The sequence below is a fragment of the Carica papaya genome, chromosome 1, assembly GCF_054855325.1.
Source record: "Carica papaya isolate Zhongbai chromosome 1, ASM5485532v1, whole genome shotgun sequence".
In the NCBI taxonomy this organism is placed as follows: domain Eukaryota; kingdom Viridiplantae; phylum Streptophyta; class Magnoliopsida; order Brassicales; family Caricaceae; genus Carica; species Carica papaya.
Genome location: NC_142309.1, coordinates 6,411,502 through 6,436,671, shown reverse-complemented (window position 1 = coordinate 6,436,671; position 25,170 = coordinate 6,411,502). Strand labels below are relative to the sequence as shown.

Genomic DNA, 25,170 nt, shown 5'->3' with positions numbered 1-25,170 from the left:
TTTTATTTTATAATAAAAAACTTGCCTATATAAGTTTGTAATATTTGATACTTTGCCATTTTAGTCGATTATGTAGATATAAACAAAAGAATAATTTGGAAAAATGTACACACAAATATGCAAACAAAATCAAACAAAATTAACCAGCCCCCATTGGAATTCTCCATAACCATACTGTGCATTCCAACTATTTCTTGCTTCATCATTCCTAAATTAACGCAGGCTAATTGTAAAATTTGCTTTATATGGTATAGAGGTTGGCCATGTAGTATCACGGGTTTAATAACAAAATTTTTGAAAGAAAATAGAATTCCAGCCACTCATTTCTATCTGCAGGTTGACGCCAACCTTGAAAATTATCACTAACTCATCCCTATTTATGTTTAATTTCTTAAATGTACAAAATCTTATGAAATCTCAGTCTTCCATCTTTGAGTGAGAAAGAAATATATATATTTATATATGTACATATATACATATACGTTATTTAAAGGCGGCAGACCGAAGAGATTTCTTCTTATGATGCAATGGAGCCTCAAAAGACGGTGAAAATCACTGAGTTTGCCAGAGTCAGCCCTTCCTCTCCGTCTCCCTCCCACTTCTCTCTCCCCCTCACCTTCTTTGACACCCTCTGGTTTAAGTTCCCGCCCACAGAACGCGTTTTTCTTTATCAACTCCCCGACTTAACCACTGCATCTTTCTATTCAGATATCCTCCCCAGACTAAAACGCTCCCTCTCCGCCGCTCTTGTTCACTACTTCCCCCTTGCCGGCAACCTCAAGTGGGACGCAAGTGATCCAGAGCCAACCATCGCGTGCGTTAAAAACGACGCCGTTTCTCTCACCGTCGCTGAGTCCGCCGCAGACTTCACTCGTGTCACTGCCGATGAAGTTCATGAAGCTACCGAATTGCATGGTTTGTTACCCGAGCTGGTTATAGGCGATCACATATCGCCCATCATCTCACTGCAAATAACGCTGTTTCCCGGTCAAGGATTTAGCCTTGGATTTTCGACGCACCATGCAGTTGTCGACGGCCACACCATAACAAGTTTCATTAAAGCATGGGCTTATATGAGCAAGCATGATAAAGAAAACGCTTCTCTGCCAGCAGATCTAATTCCCTCCTTTGACCGGAATGCTATCGAGGACCCAACCGGGCTGCGAACGGCGATACTGAACCAGTGGATAGCTATTGGCAGCGTAGAGTCAGATCCCAGCAAGAGAAACCTGAAATCTTTGCCGTTTCAAAAAATTGATCCTGAATTTGTTCGAGCCACGTTCAAATTGTCTCGTGAGGATATCAAGAAACTAAAAGAAAGGGTACTGGTCCAACACGATGATGTAAAGAAGCCACTTCACTTGTCAACCTTCGTTACGACATATGCGTATGTTTTCACTAGCATGGTTAAAGCCAGAGGGGGAGATAATAACAGAGACATATACTTTGGATTCACAGCTGATTACAAGACCCGCTTAGATCCTCCACTACCATCGAACTATTTCGGCAATTGCGTTGTAGCATTGCTGGGTGTTGGTAGGGCAGGAGATTTAATGGGAAAGGATGGGTTCGTTACAGTTGCCAAGGTCATAAGTGATTTGGTTTCAGGTTTAGATACTGAAGCTCCTAAAAGACTGCCGAATTTAGTGTCAAAATTGGTAAGATTAGAAGCAGGAACGCAGATGGGTTCTGTAGCCGGGTCAATCCGATTTGGGGAGTACGGTGTAGATTTCGGGTGGGGAAAGCCTAAGAAAGCAGAGATTGCTTCTATAGACAGGACCGGAGCTTTTTCATTGATGGAAAGTAGAGATGGAAATGGAGGAGTTGAGATTGGTGTGCCGACGAGGACGAGGGAGGAAATGGACAAATTTGCTTCTGTATTTTACACCGAACTGTAGGGTGATCTGGGTTTTCATTTTCTGATGGACAGATAGGTTTCCTCTGAGAAATCTATCTACATGGAAACATTAGTCGGATTTGCATAAACATGTTTGTTATTTTTCAATTTTTGTTTTATAATTTTAGGACACATTTTGAAATAAACAAATTCTACATTTGAATCACTTAATGGTAGTAATTAGGATGAATCAGGCATGACACTTTATCCATGACTCTTACTTCATCTTTATTTCAAATTTACTGCATTTAAATTCAATTCATAGAACTCAATTGTTGATTATACAAAATTTACTTACTGTATTTGCCAATCAAAAAGAAAATTCCTGGCTGATTTTATCTTTTTAGTGACTATTTTTTAGAAAAATATGTATATATGTCTAATACATGATTATTTCTGCTTAAATAAATTTTTAGGTCAAATTTAAGCTACCATCTCACCTGCTAAAGATATTTTAATTTTAATTGTTTTATAACATAAAAAATAAAAAAAAAAATAAATTCTTCTAACGTTGAGACTAAGAATGTTGTTTCTTTGCATTCTCTACAATTTGGATATTTTATCACGAACAAGAATGCTTCGGCATCATGCTGATGGTCATCTGAATTTATTTATTTATTTAATTTTTTATTATCTTAAAAATAATTATAAATTAAAATATTTATATACATGCTGTATGTAACGTAAAAAGTCATATGTTATTACATAATAAATTTCTTAATAATATTAATGATATCTATAAATGATAAGTATTAAGAAATATATTTTATAATAAAATAGAGGGATGAAAATAACAAAAAAAAACAAAAATTGAATTTTAGCAATTTAAATATTTAAAAATAACGAAGGACCAAATCGGTAAAGAGAAGGAAAAATTGGTTGGGTCCAGGCAATCTTTTTTTTCTTCTTTCCTTGTTGATAGCCTCCACGAAAACGGCGTCGTTTGGGGAGGCTCTAAATTTCTTCTTTGCAGAAAAAGGAAAGAGAGAGAGAGAGAGAGAGAAGAAATAAATTGTTTGAATGGTGAATGGATTTCAACATTTTAAAGCAAAATAAAATGTTTGAATATTTCGTTTTCTTTGTTGACCCAGATGCTAAAGAAACTCAAGAGGGAGATAAATTGACTTTGTTGCAAATTCTATTCTATTACTCAATTTTCCAATAGAATTATGTAAGTAAATATATTTGTAAAAAATTACAATTCTAATAAGAATGTGTATCTTAATTCATTAATGTGGTAGTGGTTAATGTATGAATTCCAAACAATTTTTTGAGCTAATAAATATTCAATTTTTCTACTAAACCAATTAAGGATGCTATGAAAATAGTAAATACAATAATAGGATGGAGAGAACAAACTCGATATCATCATAATTTCTCTATATAATTAAACACAAAGACACGCACAAAATATACGATATCATCATGCACATAAGAACCATACATTTCTCAAACGACAACAAGCACAGGATATTCAGATTCCTTGCACAACTGTACTAGATCACACAGCAATTACAGTACGTCGTATATCTGTACAAGATCGCACAGCTAGTGCAGTGTACCTAAATTTTATACGTACATACACTGGTTATACATTTTACATGCATAACGTATGCACACACATTTTAATACACACACATAAATTATAATACAGACATGTAGCATCACTACATGTCTCACATAAAATATATATTTATATTCACACACACACACACACACGTTTATATTTAAATACGTATACACAATCATACACAACATAGCATATATATATTTATTTACGTATTTGCTCTTATCAGTTATGTTCTTATCAATCATATATCATTTATCGTATATTTTTATTTACATACACACACATGCATAACAACATACATATATACACTATATAAATCCAAACAAATATAAATTAGACATACTAATTACATATATTACATTACACATATATTTAAACATTAACACACAATGCAATATGTATATACATATTTATATAAATATATAATTTATGTCTTCATACAGAATACACATATTTCTTACCTATGGTGTGATCAAGAAAGCTTTAAAAATTCTTTCTAACTCGATCTACGGTCCTATCAGAAATTCGAATACCATTTGGATAATTTTTTTTATTTATAATAGAAAATATATATATTAAATTATGAATAATTTTGGTAACTATATCACGCAAAATTAGGAATGAATTTTACATTTGGACATGCGTTCCCTGTCACATGCGCCACACGTGTCATCATATGCGTGTCACTGAAAATGTTAGGTGCTAATGATTGAATTAGCGCGCGTTGTCACATGCGGCCCACCAACATCATTTTGGTCGCCACTCCTCCATTTTTCTTTCTTAATTAATTTTTTTTCTTTTCTTTCATCATTTTTTTCTTTGATTCTTCTTTTTTCTTTTTTTCTTTTTTTCCCTTTTTTTTTCTTTCTTTTTTTTTTCTTCATTTTTTCCTTTTTTTCTATTCTTTTTTTTTTCTTTTCTTTTTCCTTCCTCTTCTCTGTGGCTTTTCCCTCTCCCCTTCTTCTTTTTCTTTTTCTCTTCTTCTTCTTATTCTTCTTCTCTCCCTTTTTTTTTCATTTCTTCTTCTTATCTCTCTCTCTCTCTCTCTGATGCAAATAAGGTTAAAAACACTCAAGATAATCAAAGAGCATTAAAAGGTAAATTGTATCATATTTCAAATTATCTAAACACAAATAGAGTTTTAAACCTAGAAAGTTTCAGGGAACCAGTAACAAGATCAAAGGCAAAGAAGGTTAAAGAGTTGCTCTAAGTTTTCACTCAAAAATATGTGGATGATGAGCTAACCAATTGTGAAAAATTTAAATATGAACTTTTTGAACAGCCCAAATTCGTAACTTTAATTGGGTTTAAATGATTTGGGATAATTTGGGCTTGTTTGAGTCTTATTGGTAATGAGTGAATAAGCCTTGTGTATGGACTGGATTACTTGAGTTGTTTTAAGTATTTGGATTGTTTTATTTTAGTTTGAGTTAATTAAGCCTCATATAGGCATGTGTAACTCATTTGGGCTTAAGTCTTATCTTAGTGTTATTACAAGAATGAGCCCATAACTATATGGTGCCACAAACAATTATTGGTTTTGGTTAAGAAGATTGGAGTTATATAACAATTACATGCCTATAATTAACCTAGTTATTATTGGAGTTACAATTGTAATTATCACATAATTAACCTAGTTATTGTGGAAGTTACAATTGTAGTTATTGTTATAACTTATCATTGATTTCTTTGGCTATAAATACCAAAGGAACTCTTTTTTGTGGAGATCAAGAGTTGTAATCAAATATTTCAGAATTGAGTTGAGAGTGTTTTGACTTTCTTTTCATTTTATGCATAAGGTATTGATTTAAAATACAATTGTTATCACTTGTATTTAAATTTTGATTTTCTATTTCAATTGTTCTTAATGTTTGTTTGGATTGGGTTCAAGAGATATCATTTATCTTTTTTGGGTTCTATTTAACTTCTACAATTTGGATGATTGAACAAATTTGATTCTTTTTTACTTATGATCTAAATTTCGTTCTAAACCGATTGAAGAGTTTTAAGGTTCAAGTAAGGGTCTTGGGGTTCCGCATCACTCTTTCTCTACCCGACATAATTATTCTCTCTCTTCTTCTCCTTCTTTTTTTCTTTTCTTTCTTCTTCTTCCTTGTGGCTGCTTCCTCTCTCCACTGCTGCATGTGACATGGTTGTCGTGCCTCATTTCCTTTCTTTATTGGCTCCTATGTCGCACAACGTGGCGAGACCCTTCTCTCTCGATTATCGATCCTACTCGACCCTCTCTCTTCTCACAGTCGCATCTCTCCCTTATTGATCTCTCATCTCTTTGTTTCTTTTTTTTTTTGTTATTTAATTACATATATATATTTACCTCTTGGATATTATATATATATATATTTGATGCGGTTTGAATATTACAAATAATCTTTTAAAAATATTAGATAAAGTAATATTTAAGAAGAAGATTTAATGGATTAGCTTAAAGATTCATTCTCAAGGAATGAATATGTAACGGTTCAAAACTTAAAAGGAAATAAATTATAAATTGAATACAGAAACGAAATAAAAAAGTTATGTTTTACATTCCTTACACAATAATTTACAATAGTCAATAGGGCTATGAGAATTACCATTCTAAAAGAATAAACGAAAAATTAAAGAAATAAACGGAAGATAAATAACTGGGTATCCTATTTGCAACCCTCTTATAGATTGAGATCTAGATCTGAAATAGTTAATGAAAGAATGAGCTACAGTAATTCAGTAAGAATGTCACACTACTCACCGATATAGAAATGAAGGTTGGTAAATATTATAAAAATAACTATAGAGCTCTTAATTCAAATAAATTTATTTATTATCAATAAAATTATTTATTGTATACTTACCGTAGCGAGATTTTCAAAACCAACCTATAGAGGTAATAACATAAACAACACATAATCTCATATTCAATTAACCAAAAAAACAATTTTTTTTTTATCTGCCTACTGGTATCCACGGGGGTCCATAAGAATGTCTCAACTATGCGTGAACCCTTATTTAATATTGTCAACTAATCAGCTGTCCCCATATCGCGTCTGGTATGAGTGCCAAAAATACCATCTCTCAATACCCCGTCCGGTATGAGGGTGAAATGGACTGTTTCCATATCCCGTCCGGTATGAGTGCCCAAATACCAATTTTCGACACCCCGTCCGGTATGAGACAACATTCACGATAGGGTTCTCTATGCACCTGATACGTTCACTATCTCAAAAGATATCCAGTGAGGCTATTATTCATTCATTCACTTAATCAAGCAATTTTTCGTTTACATTTAATTTTCAGTTTCATAATTTAACTGTAAATTACACAAAATAAACAATACATGCATAAAAAAAATACAGCTGAATCATCTTACCAACTCCAGCGTATTATAAATCATTTAAAATTGTAAAATTAATCAATCAGTTAAAATAAAATAAACAGTGACAAATAAACGATTCTGCCTCCATTAGTAACCTGTAATTAATTATAAAAGTTTTAAAAATTATGTAAAATGCTGTATTATTTATAATTAAACTTCAATTCTATAATATGAAATAAGGTGAGAGATTTTTATCCGAATCGGTGTTCAAAATACTAAACTTTCAACTGCACCTACTGGCAGTTTTTGGGAATTAAAACACGCTTTAAAGACTTAGAAATACTGCAAAAACTCAAAAATCGGTGTTAAAATCTTTTTTGGCCAATTTTAGAATTCCGGCAGGGCGGCACCGCCGCATGTGGCGACGATTTGCCTCGGACTTGCCATTTTCAGCTGGTTTTGGCTGATTTCGGCCGATTTTATACTCATCTATCCGAGAAAACACGTTAAGAGGCCTCGGTTGGCCGAAAAAGGTTAAAAAACAAAAACTTATCGACGACAGAATTTTTTGATAGGCGGCTCCGCTGGCTTACCTTCGCGGTTGGACATTTTTCTTCAGTCAACCAGTAAGAAACAAAATAATAAATATAATGGTGAAAAAAATACACGAAACGAGAATCAGGAAGGGCCTCATCAGAGGCGATTTTTGGTTTTTCCCCACAGTGGGGCCGCTGGGTTTTACCCACAGTTTTCGGCTCATCCACCAGTTCTTTTGCTCCGATTTATCCATGGGAGTGTTCAAAATCAAATTTCGAGCGAATGAAAAGATTTTTACCTTCTTAAGCGGTCGAAGGTGGCTTTGGCGTTGCGACAGGTGGTGGTCGACTCCCTTCTCCGGCGACTGGTTCTTCTTCTCTGGTGGGGGGGGGGGGGGGGGGGTTGCGGCTCGGGTTAGGGTTCGGTGTGAAGTGAGATATTTATACCAATCTTTCTTTAATCTGAACCATCCATCGTGTTTGATCTCTATCGTCCGATTGCGTTTAAAGATAAAATGAGTCTGGACCATTCATTGCAATTTGATCTAAACCATACGATCGCGTTTAAAGAGGGAATAAATTTGGATCGTTCATCGTGTTATATCACGACCGTCCGATTGCGCATGAGGAGGGAACGGATCGGGACCGTCCATGCGTGCGGGAACAACTTCGGACCGTGCGATCGCGGACACGCGGATTGCTTGCGTGGTCTCCCAGGTGGCACTGAGTCAGCGTGCCTTACCACGCGGCGCGCACTGATTCGTCGGAGCTGCTGAGTTGGCAGTACTATGTGTCATATTTTTCTTAAATTGTGTTTTGACTCATAGTTTCTGATTTTTTTTTTCAAAAATACCCCTTAAACCAAAATTTTCACATATTTTTCTAAAACTTATTTTTTAATTTCATCACCTACCTATTTTTTTTTATAATTTTTACATTAAATAAAATTTATAAATTTAAAAAATATATTTTTATATATTAATTTTTATTTTTAAAATTAATTTCGGATCAAATTTCGGACTCGGGTATTACAGAATAAGCAAGTATAAGCACATTAAAGGACTTAAAAATGGTTCAAGAATTAAGATGAGAGCTTTCCTGTAAAAAAAAGTGACTCAAAATGATGTTAAAAGTCCTTTTAAGTTCTTGTAAATAATGTAAAAGACATATATTTAAAGGATAAAGGGGGAAAAAAAAAACAAGGTATTAAACATAAACACAAAAATTAGTTTTTTTAAAATTTTAAAATGTCCTTAAAATTAGAACCGTACATTTTGAGACATTAAGATACCTCTTGATATGTTTCTGGAAGTGATTTCACCATAATATACACTAAGTAATATATTAAAATATTATATTACATCTTCATATATATTTTTAAACGTAATTTTACCACCTGTATGACATAATAAGCGTTTGAATATTTCTCTATATGTTTCTGGATGTTATTGTGCTGCAACATCCTCTGCAATATATTGAAACATCAAAATACCTTTTTGTATGTATTTGAATTTTCATCTAATTATATTAATCAGCAGATTAAAATTTAACGGTACTTATTTATGTGTTCCTCAAAGTGTTGTTGTCGAGATCAATTATTGTAGAAAAATTGTTATTACTTTCTAAAATTTTAAAAAAAATATTTTCGCGCTTGAAAACGTCATTAAAAGAATTTTAAGTAAAATTTTTATGTTTAGGAGAATTTCAAATAATGAAATTTTGGAGGTTTATATTTTTTTTAAAATAAAAATTAACTCGAATTTTCAAAATTGAAACATCTAATTATATCGAACATAAGCAACAAAATGCAAAAAAAAAAACAATCTTTAATTTCTTTTCTTCCTCTATAGGGTATTCTAGAAATGTTTTTCCAGAGTTTGAAGACCAAATTTATAAGGTGTTAGTATGTATCGATATATCTTTTTTAATAAGTAAATGGAATTATTATTATTTTTTAAAAATGATTAGTACGTAACTGCTACAAATGAACAGAACTCATTATTTAATGACACGTGTTTACTATCATATTAAATGTTGACGTAACTTTGTAGGTTCTTCATTATCTTATAACCAAGTCTTCTGCTATATAAATGCCATCTTTGACTCAAACGTATTTCTTATATATCAACCTTTACGTCATTGCTTAGGTTTCTTATATTATTATTATAATAATATTTTCTTGATTGGTTTCTTATATTATTAATATTGTCTTATCTCGACTATTTTTTTAATTATTATTTGACTACTATATACATACATATATATATATATATATATTTCACTTGTAGATCTAGAAAATGAAGGTTGTATATGTTTTAAATTTAGATTTTACTGTGTTAATGTTTATCCTCCTCACTAAAGAAATATTTTGTGTAATGGTGATTCAATATTTATACTTACACATTGTATGAGTAAAAATGATGTGAATAAAATTAATCTAAACAATAAGTAGAAAACTGACTACAATGTTCACATATGTAGTTTGAATTATTTACATTTTTAGGCTCTATTCAATTTTAAATTTTCCTTCAAAATTTTTATTTTTAAGTAAAATAATAATTTTATAAAGATAATTAAGTTGAAATATTTGCACCAAAAAAAAAATTAAAAAAAAAAAAATACTCAATTAAAATCCATCTCTGATTAAAATATATTTTTATTAACTATGAAACTGTAAATAGTATAACGGTAAGTTTAAGAAAAATAAAAAATATTAATTATTTAAAAATTTAAGAAGATTTCTAACTCATAATAAATTTAGAAAAAAAAAATTTATTAACTGATCTCAATTAATAAATTTGATTTATTAGAATTCAGATTATAAATATTTTGAATAATATTATTACTTTATCACTATTTAGTATAGACAATTCTCGTCCCTATCGCTAGAGAGACTATGCTCGAAGGATGTTATTGATACTCTTCATATTTCAATCATTATCATAATTGTTGTAGTTATTTTTATAAATTTTAAATATTTAAATAGAATGAATACACCTTTAACGAGTTGCAAAAATTAAGTTATATAATTAATTTTTTTGGTCCTAATTTTATTTTAGTAGCAACTGACTTTATTTTTTGAATTTATGCTCCAAATCTCAAAATCGAACACTAAAAATATAAATCTAACCACTCACGGACGTCATTATATTATACATAAAATATTAGAGAATAACTCCAAAGATTTTACAACAGGTTAAGTGAAAATAATAGCCAGCATAGATTGCAAAAAGTTGATGTTCTATTTTTCAACTTGGTAATTTTATACTCGACAAAGAGAATCAATCATGTGCCCTCATCGCTAGGACATGAACTTAATGCCAAAAGTTTAGGTAAACATGAGATTTGAACAAGAGTAAAAAGAATTCATTAAAAAAAAAAAAAAGAAAATTAATATTTAAAAATACTAATTAGAATTTTAATTAATCAAATATTTGGAGCCTAATGACTACTTATAGTGGAGGTCAGTAAGCATACACATGACGACGCTGCGTGTTATGGAGCCACCTAACCCGATGAAGAAAGTGGAGGTCAGCCGAGTTGCACCGCCCTCCGACTCGCAAAACTCAGTGAGTCAAATATCCCTCCCACTCACCTTCTTTGACACCTTTTGGCTTAAGTTCCCTCCAACCCAGCGCCTCTTCTTTTACCAACTCAATCTCACTTTCTCTCAACCTTCCTATTTCTACTCCTTCATTCTCCCCAGACTAAAACGCTCACTCTCTTTCGCCCTCCACCGCTATCTCCCTCTCGCCGGCAACATCGAGTGGGATCCCGATTATCCCAAACCCGTCATCTTCTACTCCACTAACGACGCCGTTTCGCTTACAGTTGCAGAGTCCACCGCGGACTTCGGTTACCTCTCTGGCAATGAAACGCACCGGAAAGCTATTGAGTTACATGCCTTAGTTCCTGAATTATCTGTAAACGATCACGTTTCCTCAATCATCTCGCTGCAAATAACTTTGTTTCCCAGTCAAGGATTTTGCATTGGCGTTACTACTCACCACGCAGTTCTTGATGGCCAGACAATAGCATCGTTCGTCAAATCGTGGGCTCATATATGCAAAGCGCAAGATCAAGAAAATGTTTCTTTGCCGCCAGAGCTAATCCCCTGTTTCTCCCGCAGTTCCATCAAGGACCCAGGAAGGGTCGACGTGGCGCTCTTGAACCAATGGATTGCTTTATCAGGAAGGGATCACGATCATTCAGATCATCGCAACAGCAGAAACCTCAAGTTGTTGCCGGTTCGAGAAGTTGATCCTGAGTTTATTCGAGTCAAACTCGAGTTGACTCGTGAAGATTTGAAGAAAATAAGAGAGAGGGTACTTCGAAACGAGGTAATTATAAAGCACTACGAGCAAGATCAATCGCCACTTCATTTGTCAACCTTCGTCCTCACTTACGCGTATATGTTAACCTGCATGGTTAAGGCCAAAGGTGGGGACAATAGTAACAGAGAGATTATAATTGGATTCGCAGCTGATTACAGAAATCGCTTAGACCCACCACTGCCGTTAAACTACTTCGGTAATTGCATTGGTGCAGAGATGGATTTTAGTATAGCGAGAGTTTTCATGGGGCAGAATGGGATTGCCATTGCTGCAAAGATAGTGAGTGATATGGTTTCCAGGTTAGGGGCGAGAAGTCTTCATAAATTACCGGATGTTCTGTCAGATTTTATGACTAAGGTTTCAAATACAAATGTGCAGACATTTTCAGTAGCTGGGTCAACCCGTTTTGGAGTTTATGGAACGGATTTCGGGTGGGGAAAACCCAAAAGCGTGGAGATTGTGTCGATTGATGGTAATGGAGCATTTTCTATGGCAGAGAGCAGAGATGGAAGTGGAGGAGTAGAGATTGGTTTGTCATCGACAAGAGATTATATAGAGAGATTGACTGGTTTGTTTACCGAGGGACTAAACAGTGATCTGTAGGCTACATCTCATCTTTTACAATTGGTCAATATAAAAATAACATGCGACTACCTGTTACAGTTCAACTTTGTTTTATACATTTATTTTTTAACTAGAATTATATATGTTCGTACGAAAGAAAATAATAATGAAGTTAGAGAATTTTAAACTATCATGTTTATTATTTTCTCAAAAATTATTTTACTTATGTTTTGATTATTATGTAATCATGCAATTCTTACACACTTACTAAATAAACAAATTGCATAACATATGATTTTAACTAAACTTATTTTTATATATCAAATAAAGTCTAAATTTATGAATTTAGTGATCATATATCACAGCATAAATATTGTTGTTAAGATTCAGGCATATAGAAATTTAAATATGACGTTGTCAATTAATTTGCATTTTGATTAAAAAAATGTATATCTATAAGTCTATTTTTAGTGTATGGTCTCGTCTTCTAAGTCTCATACTAGGGGTGACCCTGTATACTGAAAATGAAATTGAGGTGATTGATCTATTGGGCTAAGTCCTATCTCCAAGTAGCATGCAAACTTAGTTTTGGATGTTTGTTCGAGTACATATTGTAACATTCCGAACTCTAATATCAGTGGGTATATACGTTATCGCAACATTTTCAATTAGTGGAACAGATAAATATTAAATATATAGCAGAACTACACCTTAATACACATAACTTGTGACAGAATAATTATGTGTTTATAATAATTGAGTCATTTAAGTTAATTTATAAATCTAAAATAGAAACTAACAAGGTTTCTTCCCTATCTTCTCTTGATTTTGGATTTGTTTCTCATATCTTTTCACTTGAATGGGGGTGAATTGGGGTGATTTTCACAAATTCAGTAAAAAAAAGATTCTATAACAAAAATTTAAGAAAAATATTCACGCAATATATAAAATATAATAATATTTATAATTTATAAAGTATCAAACAAAACATCACAATTAAAATATACAACAAAATAAATAATCATACAAAACATATTCTAATCTTCACTCTTCTAACATAATTCTTGTTCTCCTTTCAAATCGTACTTATGGATTCACAGATTCCTCAAACCAAAGCGGATTTACTCACACACACATATCATTCCACTTGAATTTATAATTTCATATTATTTAGTCTTTTAAAACTTAATTACATTATCATTGCGCGATGTCTGTTATATCATTATTGAGGAGAGACGAAATAGATCCTCCTATCGCATGGATAGCACATACACAAAATCTTACATTGGCCAAATCAGTTACGTTTACTAGGTGACCCAATCACAAACACCTATCCATGTCTGGTCTAAGTTTCAAACTCTATCCATGTGCAGATTCACCATAACTGCTAAACTTCAGCTTCACACGTACCATCCCCTCGATTTACAACTAACAAATTAAGTATCTTATTACTCTTCACAGTTTTCGTATGATTGCCCTCCTAGTAGCTTATTCAATCTATTTCTTTAATTAATTTACACTTCTCGATTTCTTTAGTGTTTATTTTTTAGATTTATTTAACTTATTTAGTTTCTTATTTAAAAATCTAAAATTTATATTAATTTAAGGTCTTAACTTCTACATTCAATTAAATACAAATATAAACGCAATATATGATATCATCACGCACATCAAAACTATACATTTCAAAACACTTTCTGAATCATCATGTATCAGATCACACAGCCATCACAAGATACTCAGATTTCTCGCGTAACTGTACCAAATCATACAGTAAGTACAGTGCACCGTACATCTGTACCAGATCACATAGCCAGTACAGTGTACTCAAATTTTACACGTATACGTACTGGTTATACATTTCACCTGCATAATATATGTATACATATTTTAATACACACATATATTATAATACAGACATGTACTATCATTACATGTCTTACACAGAATATATATTTATATTCACACATACAATCTCTACTGATATATACACACATGTTCATGCTTAAACACGTATACACAATCACACACAATATAACATATATATATATATATATTTATTCACGCATATGCTCTTATCAGTTATGTTCTTATCAATTCTTATCTCATTCATAATATATTTTTATATATATACACATACACATGCGTAACAACATATATATACATTACATAAACACAAACAAATACAAATTAGACATACTAATTATATTCCTATTATATTACACATATATTTAAACATTCACAGATAATGCACTGTACATATATAAATTTACATAAACATATAAGTTATATTTTCGTACAGAATACATATAATTTTTATATATGATGTGATAAGGAAAGCTTTGAGAATCTTTTCTATCTCGATCTACGGTTCTCTCAGAAATCTGAATACTGTTTGGATAGTTTTCATTATTTATAATAGGAAATACATAGATTAAATTATAAATAATTTTAAAAACTATATTATACAAAATTAGGAACAGATTTTACTTTCGAACACGTGGTCTCGGTCGCTAGCACCACCATGCGCCATCACACGCGTGTCACCGAAAATGTTAGGCACTGATGATCGAATCAACGCACGTTGTCGTATGCGGCGTACCAACATCATATTTGATCGCCACCCTTTCATTTTTCTTCCTTAATTATTTTTTTTTCTTCTTTTTTTTTTCTCATTTTTTTGCCTTTTCTTTTCTTTCTCTTTTTTTTTTTTTTCTCCTTCCTTTTTCCTTCCTTCTTGTTCTTCCTCCTTTCCCGTGCCTTCCTCCCTTTTTTTTGTCTTCCTTTGTTTTTCTTTTTTCCTTTTTTTCTTCTCTTCTTCTTTCTCTTTTTTCTCTCTCTCTCTCTCTCTCTCTCTCTCTCTCTCTCTCTCTCTCTCTCTCTCTCTCTCCCTTTCTGTCTTTTCTTCTCTTCCTTTTTTTTTTTCCTTTCTTCTCTTCTTCTTCTTCTTCTTCTTTCTTTTCCTTTTCTTCTTCTTCTTCTTCCTGCGATGTTTCCCCTTCCGCTGCGTCCCACCTTCGCGACTGCTGCTCACTCCTCCTTACGCGGCCAAGGCTCCTCCCCTCACTCTACTCTCTCGGCCCCGATATCGTTTGGCCCTCTCTCTTCTCTATATATTTTTTCTTCTTTCTCACTTTTTTTTTGCTATTTTCTTACATATATATATAAATTTATCGCTTAAGTCTTCCACATCATTTTTCTTTTTTTTTTTCCTTTATAAATAATTACATATATTATTTCTTTTTATTTTTTTGTTTTATCTTGTTTTTTTCATTATAATTAATTATTTATATTATTATTTTTTCTACCCTGCTGTATATTACACATATAGTGAGCATGTTTAATAATAATGCTTTCTTCGAAATTATGAAACAGCTTTGGAAATCGAAAGGGTTCATATAGGTACATCTTTGGTGTAAGGGGCAATATCTGTTTTAATTTGAAAATTCTAAGGATGTCTAACGTGTAAAGAATGGTGTGTCGTAGCACTTCGGCAGACCTATTATTTGCTTTTAACATTGTTCACTATAAATGAGCACCCAAGTTATTATCACACTAATCTATATGACCTGCCTCCAAAGTTCGATGTCCGAGGAGGTTGGTTGATGTTGGGGGTGCAAAAATGGAAGTTGCATTTTTGTGGATCTTGTGATAAGTCTCCCAAGGATAAAAGTAGGTAGTGATTCAATAGTGCCATCCAATAGACCTTTTAATCTGTACATTAGGTGATAACCTCCATAACAATATTGCATAGACTACTACCTATATAATTTGAAATTCTTGCTAGTTTCTTAATCTTGAAAATAAGGATGATAAAAGTACAGTTTATTTAAACTAAGAAAGTATGATTGTTCCCAAAATTGAAGACCTTATGTTTCACTATATGCCAACAATTTTGAGAAAAGATAATAGATAAACCATCCAGATCTAGAGCTTTTGTTGGATGTATCCGTTGTAGTACAAAAAAACACCTCTGCCTCAATGCCTGTTCCAGTAATTAAACATTCATATTAGATGTAACTTTCCTTTTCACATAATCTGTATCTCTTACAAAAGTTTTCTCAGAATTGGGTGGTAAAAATGATTGTTTAATCTTATTACATTTATCCTCAATTCCCCTGTACAGCTCTTTATTCTCTATTGTACTTCTCTTATGCCTCTTCGTAGTTTTTGCATGGAGAAAGCTCTTTTTTAATTCAATTTATAGAACTTCTTTTGTTTTCTGCTTCACCTTTTATCCCAGTTGATATAGCACCTCGTTGCAGTATGTCATTTGCCTTTGAAGTTCTATTACACCTAGTAGCAACTTCCTCCATGCTTCCCCCACTGGTGAGAGGATTACACCGTGCTTCCTCAACGACAGCTTTACAATGAGGTTCCTGCAATCGTACCTCTTCTAGTTTAAAAAATTTTATTTTGTCTCCTTATAATTAAATTATCTTCATGGGATAAGTTCGTAGGAGTGTACTTAGATAAGGTTCTAACTATGCTTAGGACCTATGCAATTAGGAAGAAAATTCCAATCCTGATTAACCATAAACTGATCTAGCATTTCATGTTATTTTTTCTACGTGCTAAAAGGCTCGTTGGAAATGGGCTGTGTGCAACTCATATTCTGTCAAGCTACTTCCATATAAGAACCAAAACGCACTGTTTCATTAAATGGTGCGTTTTGGCTACTGCTACACCAAAAAAGGAGGTATAGGTACCTCTTCTTCCTCTACATAGAAAACCCAAAATTGGGTTTCCTTCTTCTCCAGACTTCTTCCTCTCACGCAAACACCAAAAGCTCTAGTTTTCGGCATTTTCTTTTTCTTCCATTTGTTTTGCAGATATTCAACTTTGGACATTAAGGCACAACAATAAGTATTTTCTTTAATGGAGTAAAGGTACTATACATTGATTTTCTCATACTTTACCGAAGTAATGTATTGTTGTTAGAAAACGTAGGATTTGGTGTGTATTGAGGAAGAAGAAGTTCATTTTGTAACACTACGACCTCTTCTGTTCATCCATGTAAACTTATGCCCACATAAACTTAAATCAAACAACTATATTGAACTAATGTATTCTATATTCTCGAGTAAGCCCCATCTTCCTCTCGTTCTCCTATTTTTTCATGCACAAAGAAGACCTCATTCCAGTTCCTACCCATAAGCTATAGTTTATCTGTTACGAATATAAATCCACTATTGATTCCCTTATTTTAGGTGCCCCTCCCACCGTCTATAGAGTCCAATAACCCATACCAATAGCAATAAGACAACACCCCCTAAACATTCAGAGCAGATCATAAGCGATAATAAAATTAGAAAAAAAAAAAAAAAAAAAGGTTATTAAACGTGAAACTAACAATTCTATAAAGAGAAATTTAGAAAAAATGATGAGATTGATTTTTATTATATTTTTATAATATTTTTACTTAAATTTAGAAGAACTTTTGAATGAATTTTGAGTGAAAAATTAATTTATGAATTAAATTTTTTATGCAGGTTGTTATTTTAAAGAAGAAAGAAAAAAAAAAGTTGAAAAGAAAAGAAGAAAAGAAGAAGAAGCCAAAAGTTTAAACCATTGAAGTCCAAGCCCATATCTGTTCAACCCATTCCCAGACCTCCAAAACGTCGCTGTTTTAAAGGAAAAAAAAAATTGCAGAAAGCAGAAGAGGAAACGAAAGAAGCAGCTGAAAAGAAAAATAAAACAAAACAAAAAAAGAAGAAACAGCTAAAAAGAAAATCAAAGAGGATCTCATCTCTTGCAGTCGCCTATTAAAAGGAGAAAAGAGAAAACAAGAAAAGGGGCAGAGAGAGAGAGAGAGAGAGAGAGAGAGAGAGAGAGAGAGAGCAGAACCCGAAGCTAGCAGCTGACAAAGAAACCGGAGAGCAGAAATGAAACAGTGCGCTGAGTGGAGAAGCAGATTCGAAGCCATAAGTGTGATTGCAGAGCAGAAACTTGGAGAAGCACAAACGGAGAGAAGATGAGAAAAATTAGTCAAGTAATATTTATTTAATTTTCAAATTAACAAATTTTAGTGGAAACTTTTAAGAATTTTTTTTGACACTCCAATACTCGTATTTAGAATTGTTGGGAATTTAATTTTTTCTTTTTTGTTACGGTAATTAAAATAAAATTTGTAGTTGAATTTACAAACTCATAATTTTATTTGTAATTGATTATTTTAGAATAATATGAGATTAAACGTATTCTATTAAATATTAATAAAAATTTAAATAAAAGTAAAATAGTTAAATTAATATGAATTAAATAAATTACAATTCTCGGTTCTATCGTAAGAGAAACTCGCCCGAATACGAGAAGATGAATGTTATTGATACTCTAAATATTTTGATTATTATCATTACTTTTATAATCATTTTCAACAATTTTAAACATTTAAATAGAATGAGTACTTGTTACATTACATACAAAAAATTTGTGTTATATAATTAAGTTTTTTTATCCTAATTTTATTAGCTTTCTAAATTTATTCTTGAGGTTTTAGGAAACACCAAAAGATAATTGTTATTATGGAGAGTGTGGAGAATAAATAAGGCTAGTCCGAAGAGACAATACAACAGTCTAAATGGAAATAAAATGCAAAACGTTAATGTTGTATTTTTTTCACTTTAGTAATTTTATGCTGGACACAGAGAATCAATCTTGGACACCCCCCACTTCGTTTTTCTTAATCATTTTATTATTCCTCTTTTTTATTATTTTAATGCTCTGAGACAAATTCATAAAACATAAGATTCGAATAAGATAAAAAGAGGATTCGTTAAATAATAATAATCATAATTCTACTTATAGTAGTAGCCCACCAATAGAAGCCTTACCAGCGAAAAACACAGTAAGCATACACATGACGACGCTGCGTGTTATGGAGCCACCTAACCCGATGAAGATAGTGGAGGTCGTTCGAGTTGCACCGCCCTCCGACTCGCAACACTCGGTGAGTCAAATGTCTCTTCCCCTCACCTTCTTCGACATCTATTGGCTTAAGTTCCCTCCAACTCAGCGCCTCTTCTTTTACCAACTCACTCTTACTCTCTCTGAACCTCCCTCTTTCTACTCCTTCATTCTCCCGAAACTAAAACGCTCACTCTCTTTCGCCCTCCCCCACTATCTCCCTCTCACCGGCAACATCAAGTGGGACTCCGATTATCCCAAACCCATCATCTTCTGCTCCACTTACGACGCCGTTTCCCTGACCGTTGCAGAATCCATCGCGGACTTCGCTCGTCTCTCCGGCAATGGAATCCCCCGGAAAGCTGTCGACTTACATGCCTTAGCTCCTGAATTATCTGTAAACGATCACGTTTCTTCAATCATCTCGTTGCAAATAACTTTCTTTCCAAGTCAAGGATTTTGCATCGGCGTTACTACCCACCACGCAGTTCTTGATGGCCACACAATAACATCGTTCGTCAAATCGTGGGCTCATATATGCAAGGCGCAAGATCAAGAAAACGATTCCTTGCCGCCAGAGTTAATCCCCTGTTTTTCCCGCGGTGCCATCAAGGACCCGGGAAGGCTCGATGTGGCGCTCTTGAACAAATGGATTGCTTTATCGGGAGGAGATCATGATCCTTCAGATCATCGAAACAGCGGAAACCTCAAGTTGTTGCCGGTTCGAGAAGTTGATCCTGAGTTTATTCGAGTCAAATTCGAGTTGACTCGTGAAGATTTGAAGAAAATAAGAGAGAGGGTACTTCGAAACGAGGTAATTATAAAGCACTACGAGCAAGATCAATCGCCTCTTCATTTGTCAACCTTCGTCCTCACTTACGCGTATATGATAACCTGCATGGTTAAGGCCAAAGGTGGAGACATCAGTAACAGAGAGGTTGTAATTGGATTCGCAGCTGATTACAGAAATCGCTTAGACCCTCCACTGCCATTAACCTACTTCGGTAATTGCATTGGTGCAGAGATGGATTTTGGTATAGCAAGAGATTTCATGGGGCAAAATGGGATTGCCATTGCTGCAAAGATGGTCAGTGATATGGTTTCAAGGTTAGGGACGAGAAGTCTTGAAAAGTTACCGGATGTTCTATCAGATTTTATGAACAAGGTTTCAAATGCAAATCTGCTTACATTTTCAGTGGCAGGGTCAACCCGTTTTGGAGTTTATGGGACGGATTTCGGGTGGGGAAAACCCAAAAGTGTGGAGATTGTGTCGATTGATGGTAATGGAGCATTTTCTATGGCAGAGAGCAGAGATGGGAATGGAGGAGTCGAGATCGGTTTCTCATCGACTAGTAATTATATAGAAAGATTGACTGTCTTGTTTACCGAGGAACTAAACAGTGATCTTTAGGCTACAACTTAAACTTTTACAATTAGTCAATATAAACATAACTTAAAAAGACTACTAGTAACCTGTTACTGTTCAACTCTGTTTTATCGAGATTGTAATTATCAATAATCTTGTATTTAGAACTTTGTAATTTTTTGCTTCTACTTCTTTTACAGGACTTTTATCACCTTTTCAAATTGAATTTTCAGCTCTTTCTTCTAAAAAAATTAAAAAAAAAAACAGAGGAGATGGGGAACCTAATCTTTGTCCATGCATAACCAAAATATGAGATAGAAACATTATATTCAAAATTATATTTAAAAATTGTCCAACGTGTATATATCATCATATTTAGTTGAAGAAAAAAACAAAATGCTTAACTCAGCAATTATAATATCTCAATGATTAATATTGACTTAACCCAGACACTGCGTTTACACTTAAATTTCACCAAATTTGTCATACTACTAATCCAATTGAATTGAATTGAATAATTAGGAGCACATATTAAACATAAGTGGGTTAAACTAGATTTAATGTTTAATTTATGAATTGAATGAGAATATAATTAAGTTAAATATGATCATTTTTTTTTAATTTTTTAGATACAGAATAATTTTACAGTGAGAAAATTAAATATAACTCTGGAGATAAAAAAAAAAGATTCGGGCAGATATTAAAAAAATATAAAACTTATTAATTAGAAATATATTTATTATCTATTTTAATGAACTAAAAGAAAAAAACTCTACAAAAAAATAAAAGTGCCACTCCCAATGCACACTTTTCTCCCATTATTTACTTAATTAATAATACTAAATACGAATAATTAATCACTAATAAAGATTCTTAATTCCATTAACAAAGACTGGTCCAAAACTTTCCATCTCATCTCTTCTTAAAACTACACCTATCTCAACTCCTCCAACCTCATCTCTACTCTCAGCCACAGAAATGGCTCCACTCTTATCTATAGACACCATCTCCACCTTTCTAGGTCTGCCCCACCCGAAGTCCGACCCGTAAACGCCAAACCGGGTCGAGCCTGCAACTTTTACAACCAGCGCTCCGGGTCTTAAACCCATGAACATTGATATCCTCTCCTTCTCTTTCTCGAAAAGTTCCCCATTCTCCAATTCCTTAACCACATTGCTCACCTTCTCCGCAGCCATGGCAATCCCTTGGTCGCCCAAGAAATCTACCGCTTTTCCAACAAATAAATGTAGTCCAACGCAGTTTCCAAAATAATTTAAGGGAACTGGGGGATTCAAACGGATCCGATAATCGGCAGGGAACCCGAGAGAGACATCTTTATCATCACTCTCCACGGATCTTGCTTTAACCATGCAGACAAGCACGTATGCACAAGTGATCACAAAAGATGACAGGTGAAGTTGTGGCTGGTTTGACTCTTTTTGGATCTTTTCTCTTAGTTTCTTGATATCTTCACGAGTTAACTCGAACGTACCTCTTACTAGTAAATTCACATCCTCAACATCGTTGCTTTTCAACAACTTCAGGTTTCTCTTGCTGGGATCCGCGCTCCACCGGTTCAGTAAAGAGGTTTCTCGGCCGGTGGGGTCTTTGATGACCCTCCGATCGAGCAAAGGCGTGAGTTCTTGCGGCAAAGATGAGTCGACTTGATCTTGTTTGCAGATATAAGCCCATGATTTCATGAACATGGTCGAGCTATTCCCATCAAGAACTGCGTGGTGTGCGGTGATGCCGATGGAAAACCCTTGACCCGGAAACAGCGTTACTTGCAGTGCAATGGTCGACGCGGCGTAATCAGATATCGATAACTCCGGCACTAAAGGGTGCAAGTTAGTCGCTTCCTGAGTTTGGTTGCTAGAGAGTAGAGTTAGGTCCGCGATGGAGGAAGCAACCGTGAGGGAAACGGCGTCGTTCGGCGTATATACGACGGTGGGTTTTGGGTCATCTTGGCCCCATTTGAGTTGGCCCGCGAGAGGGAGATAATGGAGGAGGGTGAGAGAGAGAGACTGCTTTAGTTTGGGGAGGATGACTGAGTGGAAGAAGTCATGGGTTGATTGAGGCAGATGGAAGAAGAAGATGCGTTCAACAGGTTCGAATTTGAGCCAGAATAAGTCGAAAGATGTGAGTGGGAGAGAGAACTCGGAGGCTGATAAAGGTGAGTTGGAAGAAGGAGCAACTCGAGTGACTTCAAGTGCGGTCACAGAGTTGACAGACGCCATGAACGAGATGTAGCCGCTCCTTTTTTGTTTTTTTTTTTTCTTTGAGAGGAAGAGATGCAGTTGTTAATAATCTGCAAATAAATGTTTTATTTTTTTTTCAAGAGCATGGGAAAGTCCGGTTATTGCAGTCATCCAGATCCACTTGTGGTTATAATTCATTTTCGTCTTTTACGAGCAAATATCAACAGATTAAAATATCTCTCATTTCCTTGGGACACTCTAGATATTAAAAAAATAATTTTTCATCCTATATATATACATATGAAGTTATTGTGATTTTTTTATATAAATAATTTATATATTCTATCACATCATTAGATATGAGTGTTAGTTTTATGCATTGAACTCATAAAATATATACATGCATAAATAAAAAATATAATACAACTTAATATTTCATATGATATATATAGTAATTATATATATAAAATATGAGTTCAAAATTTAGAGTTTAATAAAATAAAACAAAATTTTTTTAAATATATACAAAATATATAAAATAAAAACTTTTTTTATATTTTCTATTTGTCTGACAGCAGTACCAGTTCTTCATTCTCTTCTGAAAAATATTATAGTAAAATTTAATAAGTTTTACCAATTCAATAAATATTTTCATTCTCTTGACTCATATAAAATTTTATACAAAACACACAATATAAGATAAATGCAATAATGATGTTTCAACACAAAATTCATTTATTATTTTTATAATTTCACATATTTCTAATCAATTTATGAATTTTTTCGAATATTATATACAATCCTCAAATGTATATTCACATACTCTTGAAAGAGCATATATATACTCGAATATCATTTATCATCTCAAAACATAATCACATACACATAAAAAATTATATGTACACTCGAAATATCATTTTTAAGTTTTTATCGCGCAATAACGTTTATGTCGTTATCGAAGAAAGTCAAAATTAATTCCCTTATCGCATGAATAGCACACACACACACACAAATCTTACAACGGTCACAGTAGGTACATTTGCTAGGTGACCCACACTCACAAATACCTATCCACCTCTGTATTAGGTTTCAGACTCTATCCATGTGCAGGTTCACCATACTCACTGAACTTTAGTCACACACACACACACTACCCTCCTCAATTCAGACTAAACGAGAAAGCATTCAGGGTTCCTAACTTATTCACTTATACCATCTCATTCTAAAATTTTTATCTACTTATCTCTTATTCCGTTTTTCTCTTAAGTTTATTTAATTGATCATTTCATAACTTCAATTATTTTTTTTAATTTCATTTTCAATTTTTTACATAATTAAAAATTTTCTTAATTCTCAATTTAGTATCTCATCACAATCCAAATAAATTCTCGGTCTTTTGGGTATGTTATCGAGTTTCGTTTTATCATAAATCTGAGTTCTATTTTTCATCAAAAATTGGGTCAATATCCGTTTAAATTTCAAAATTTATAATTTAATTAAATAAATGCAATTTCGAAATTTAAACCTGGTTAAAATTTAGAAATACTTACACTAATACGCATTCTTCCAGATCCGCCTAAATGTCCTAATTTTCTTGTACACACATGATATAAACTAATTAAAATATTTCAAAAGACTAAAGATTAATTTAATTGAATTTCAGATTCCAATGACCACTCAATAGAATACCTGAAATTTTCGGATCCTTATCTAGAAAACCTTTTAGCTTTCCGTTCGGCGAATAAAATTCTCATTTTTTGAGAACGACTTTTTATCTTCACGAACGGCCAATTAGAACCCCAAAATGATGGATTGGGTTCCTATGTTTGGGGAAGACCATTCAGCTTCTCGAATGGGTCGGCTTCCCCACACTTGAGGAAACCTCCTCGGTTCCCGTGCGGATAGGTGGCCCAGCCAAATCGCACGCCCAGCCCAACACCTTCCCGCTCCACCGTCGCTCAAACCACAACCAAAACACGAAAACAGAACAGCTTTACCTTCGTGCGAGCGATTTGGCCTCGACTTGGCTCCCGATCGCCTTCCCTAAGTCACCCTACGACTCTCTAGCTTGATTGAGACTTGGATGGTGATTTTTCAAACCTACAAACCGATTTGTAAAAAAAATAAAAGAATCTAATGAAATAGAAAAGGAAGAACGAGCAAAAAAAGAAGAACTTTACCTTTGCTCGCGTCGGTCTATGCCTTTGCACGACATCTCGACCGTTTCCCTTCCTTTCTTCCTTTCCTTTCAGCTTCAAACTCCACCACCCACCACCTCTTCCACTCTCTTTCTTCTCTTCTCCCCCTTACGGCGGTTGTTCTTGGCTTTCTTCTCTTCCCGCTCGGCCACACACTTTTTCTTCCCTTTCTCTTTTTTTTTCTCCCTTCCCCTTTTCCTATCAGCCCTCTCTCTTCTTTCCTCTCTCTTTTCTCTCTCTCGGCTTCCCCCGCGCGACAACCTCCTCTTCCATCTTTCCTCAATCGCC

At 33.7% G+C, this 25,170-nt stretch overlaps 2 protein-coding genes, 1 long non-coding RNA gene and 2 pseudogenes across 3 annotated transcripts; 4 read left to right on the top strand and 1 right to left on the bottom strand.

The window, feature by feature from the left end:
• Positions 1-347: 347 nt before the first annotated feature.
• On the top strand, positions 348-2,099 carry LOC110824521 (phenolic glucoside malonyltransferase 1 pseudogene; annotated as a pseudogene).
• An 8,715-nt stretch (positions 2,100-10,814) lies between these two features.
• Positions 10,815-12,407, top strand: LOC110824510 (phenolic glucoside malonyltransferase 1-like). Its single transcript, XM_022055085.2, has one exon. The coding sequence runs from the start codon at positions 10,832-10,834 to the stop codon at positions 12,251-12,253; it is 1,422 nt and encodes a 473-aa protein (XP_021910777.1). The 5' UTR covers positions 10,815-10,831; the 3' UTR covers positions 12,254-12,407.
• Positions 12,408-14,579: 2,172 nt separating this feature from the next.
• LOC148269126 (uncharacterized) lies at positions 14,580-17,952 on the top strand. Its single transcript, XR_015818152.1, has 2 exons — positions 14,580-16,589; positions 17,707-17,952. It is a non-coding gene; the product is annotated as an uncharacterized LOC148269126 (long non-coding RNA).
• Positions 17,953-19,035: 1,083 nt separating this feature from the next.
• On the top strand, positions 19,036-20,661 carry LOC110820092 (phenolic glucoside malonyltransferase 1 pseudogene; annotated as a pseudogene).
• A 525-nt stretch (positions 20,662-21,186) lies between these two features.
• LOC110820233 (malonyl-CoA:anthocyanidin 5-O-glucoside-6''-O-malonyltransferase-like) lies at positions 21,187-22,928 on the bottom strand. The gene has a single exon (XM_022049662.2). It carries the CDS (start codon positions 22,721-22,723, stop codon positions 21,347-21,349), a length of 1,377 nt encoding a protein of 458 aa, XP_021905354.2. The 5' UTR covers positions 22,724-22,928; the 3' UTR covers positions 21,187-21,346.
• Positions 22,929-25,170: the final 2,242 nt, after the last annotated feature.

Coding starts and splice junctions, on each gene's coding strand:
- LOC110820233 (XM_022049662.2), bottom strand. CDS start 22,723: ATGGCGTCTGTCAACTCTGTGACCGCACTTGAAGTCACTCGAGTTGCT.
- LOC110824510 (XM_022055085.2), top strand. CDS start 10,832: ATGAAGAAAGTGGAGGTCAGCCGAGTTGCACCGCCCTCCGACTCGCAA.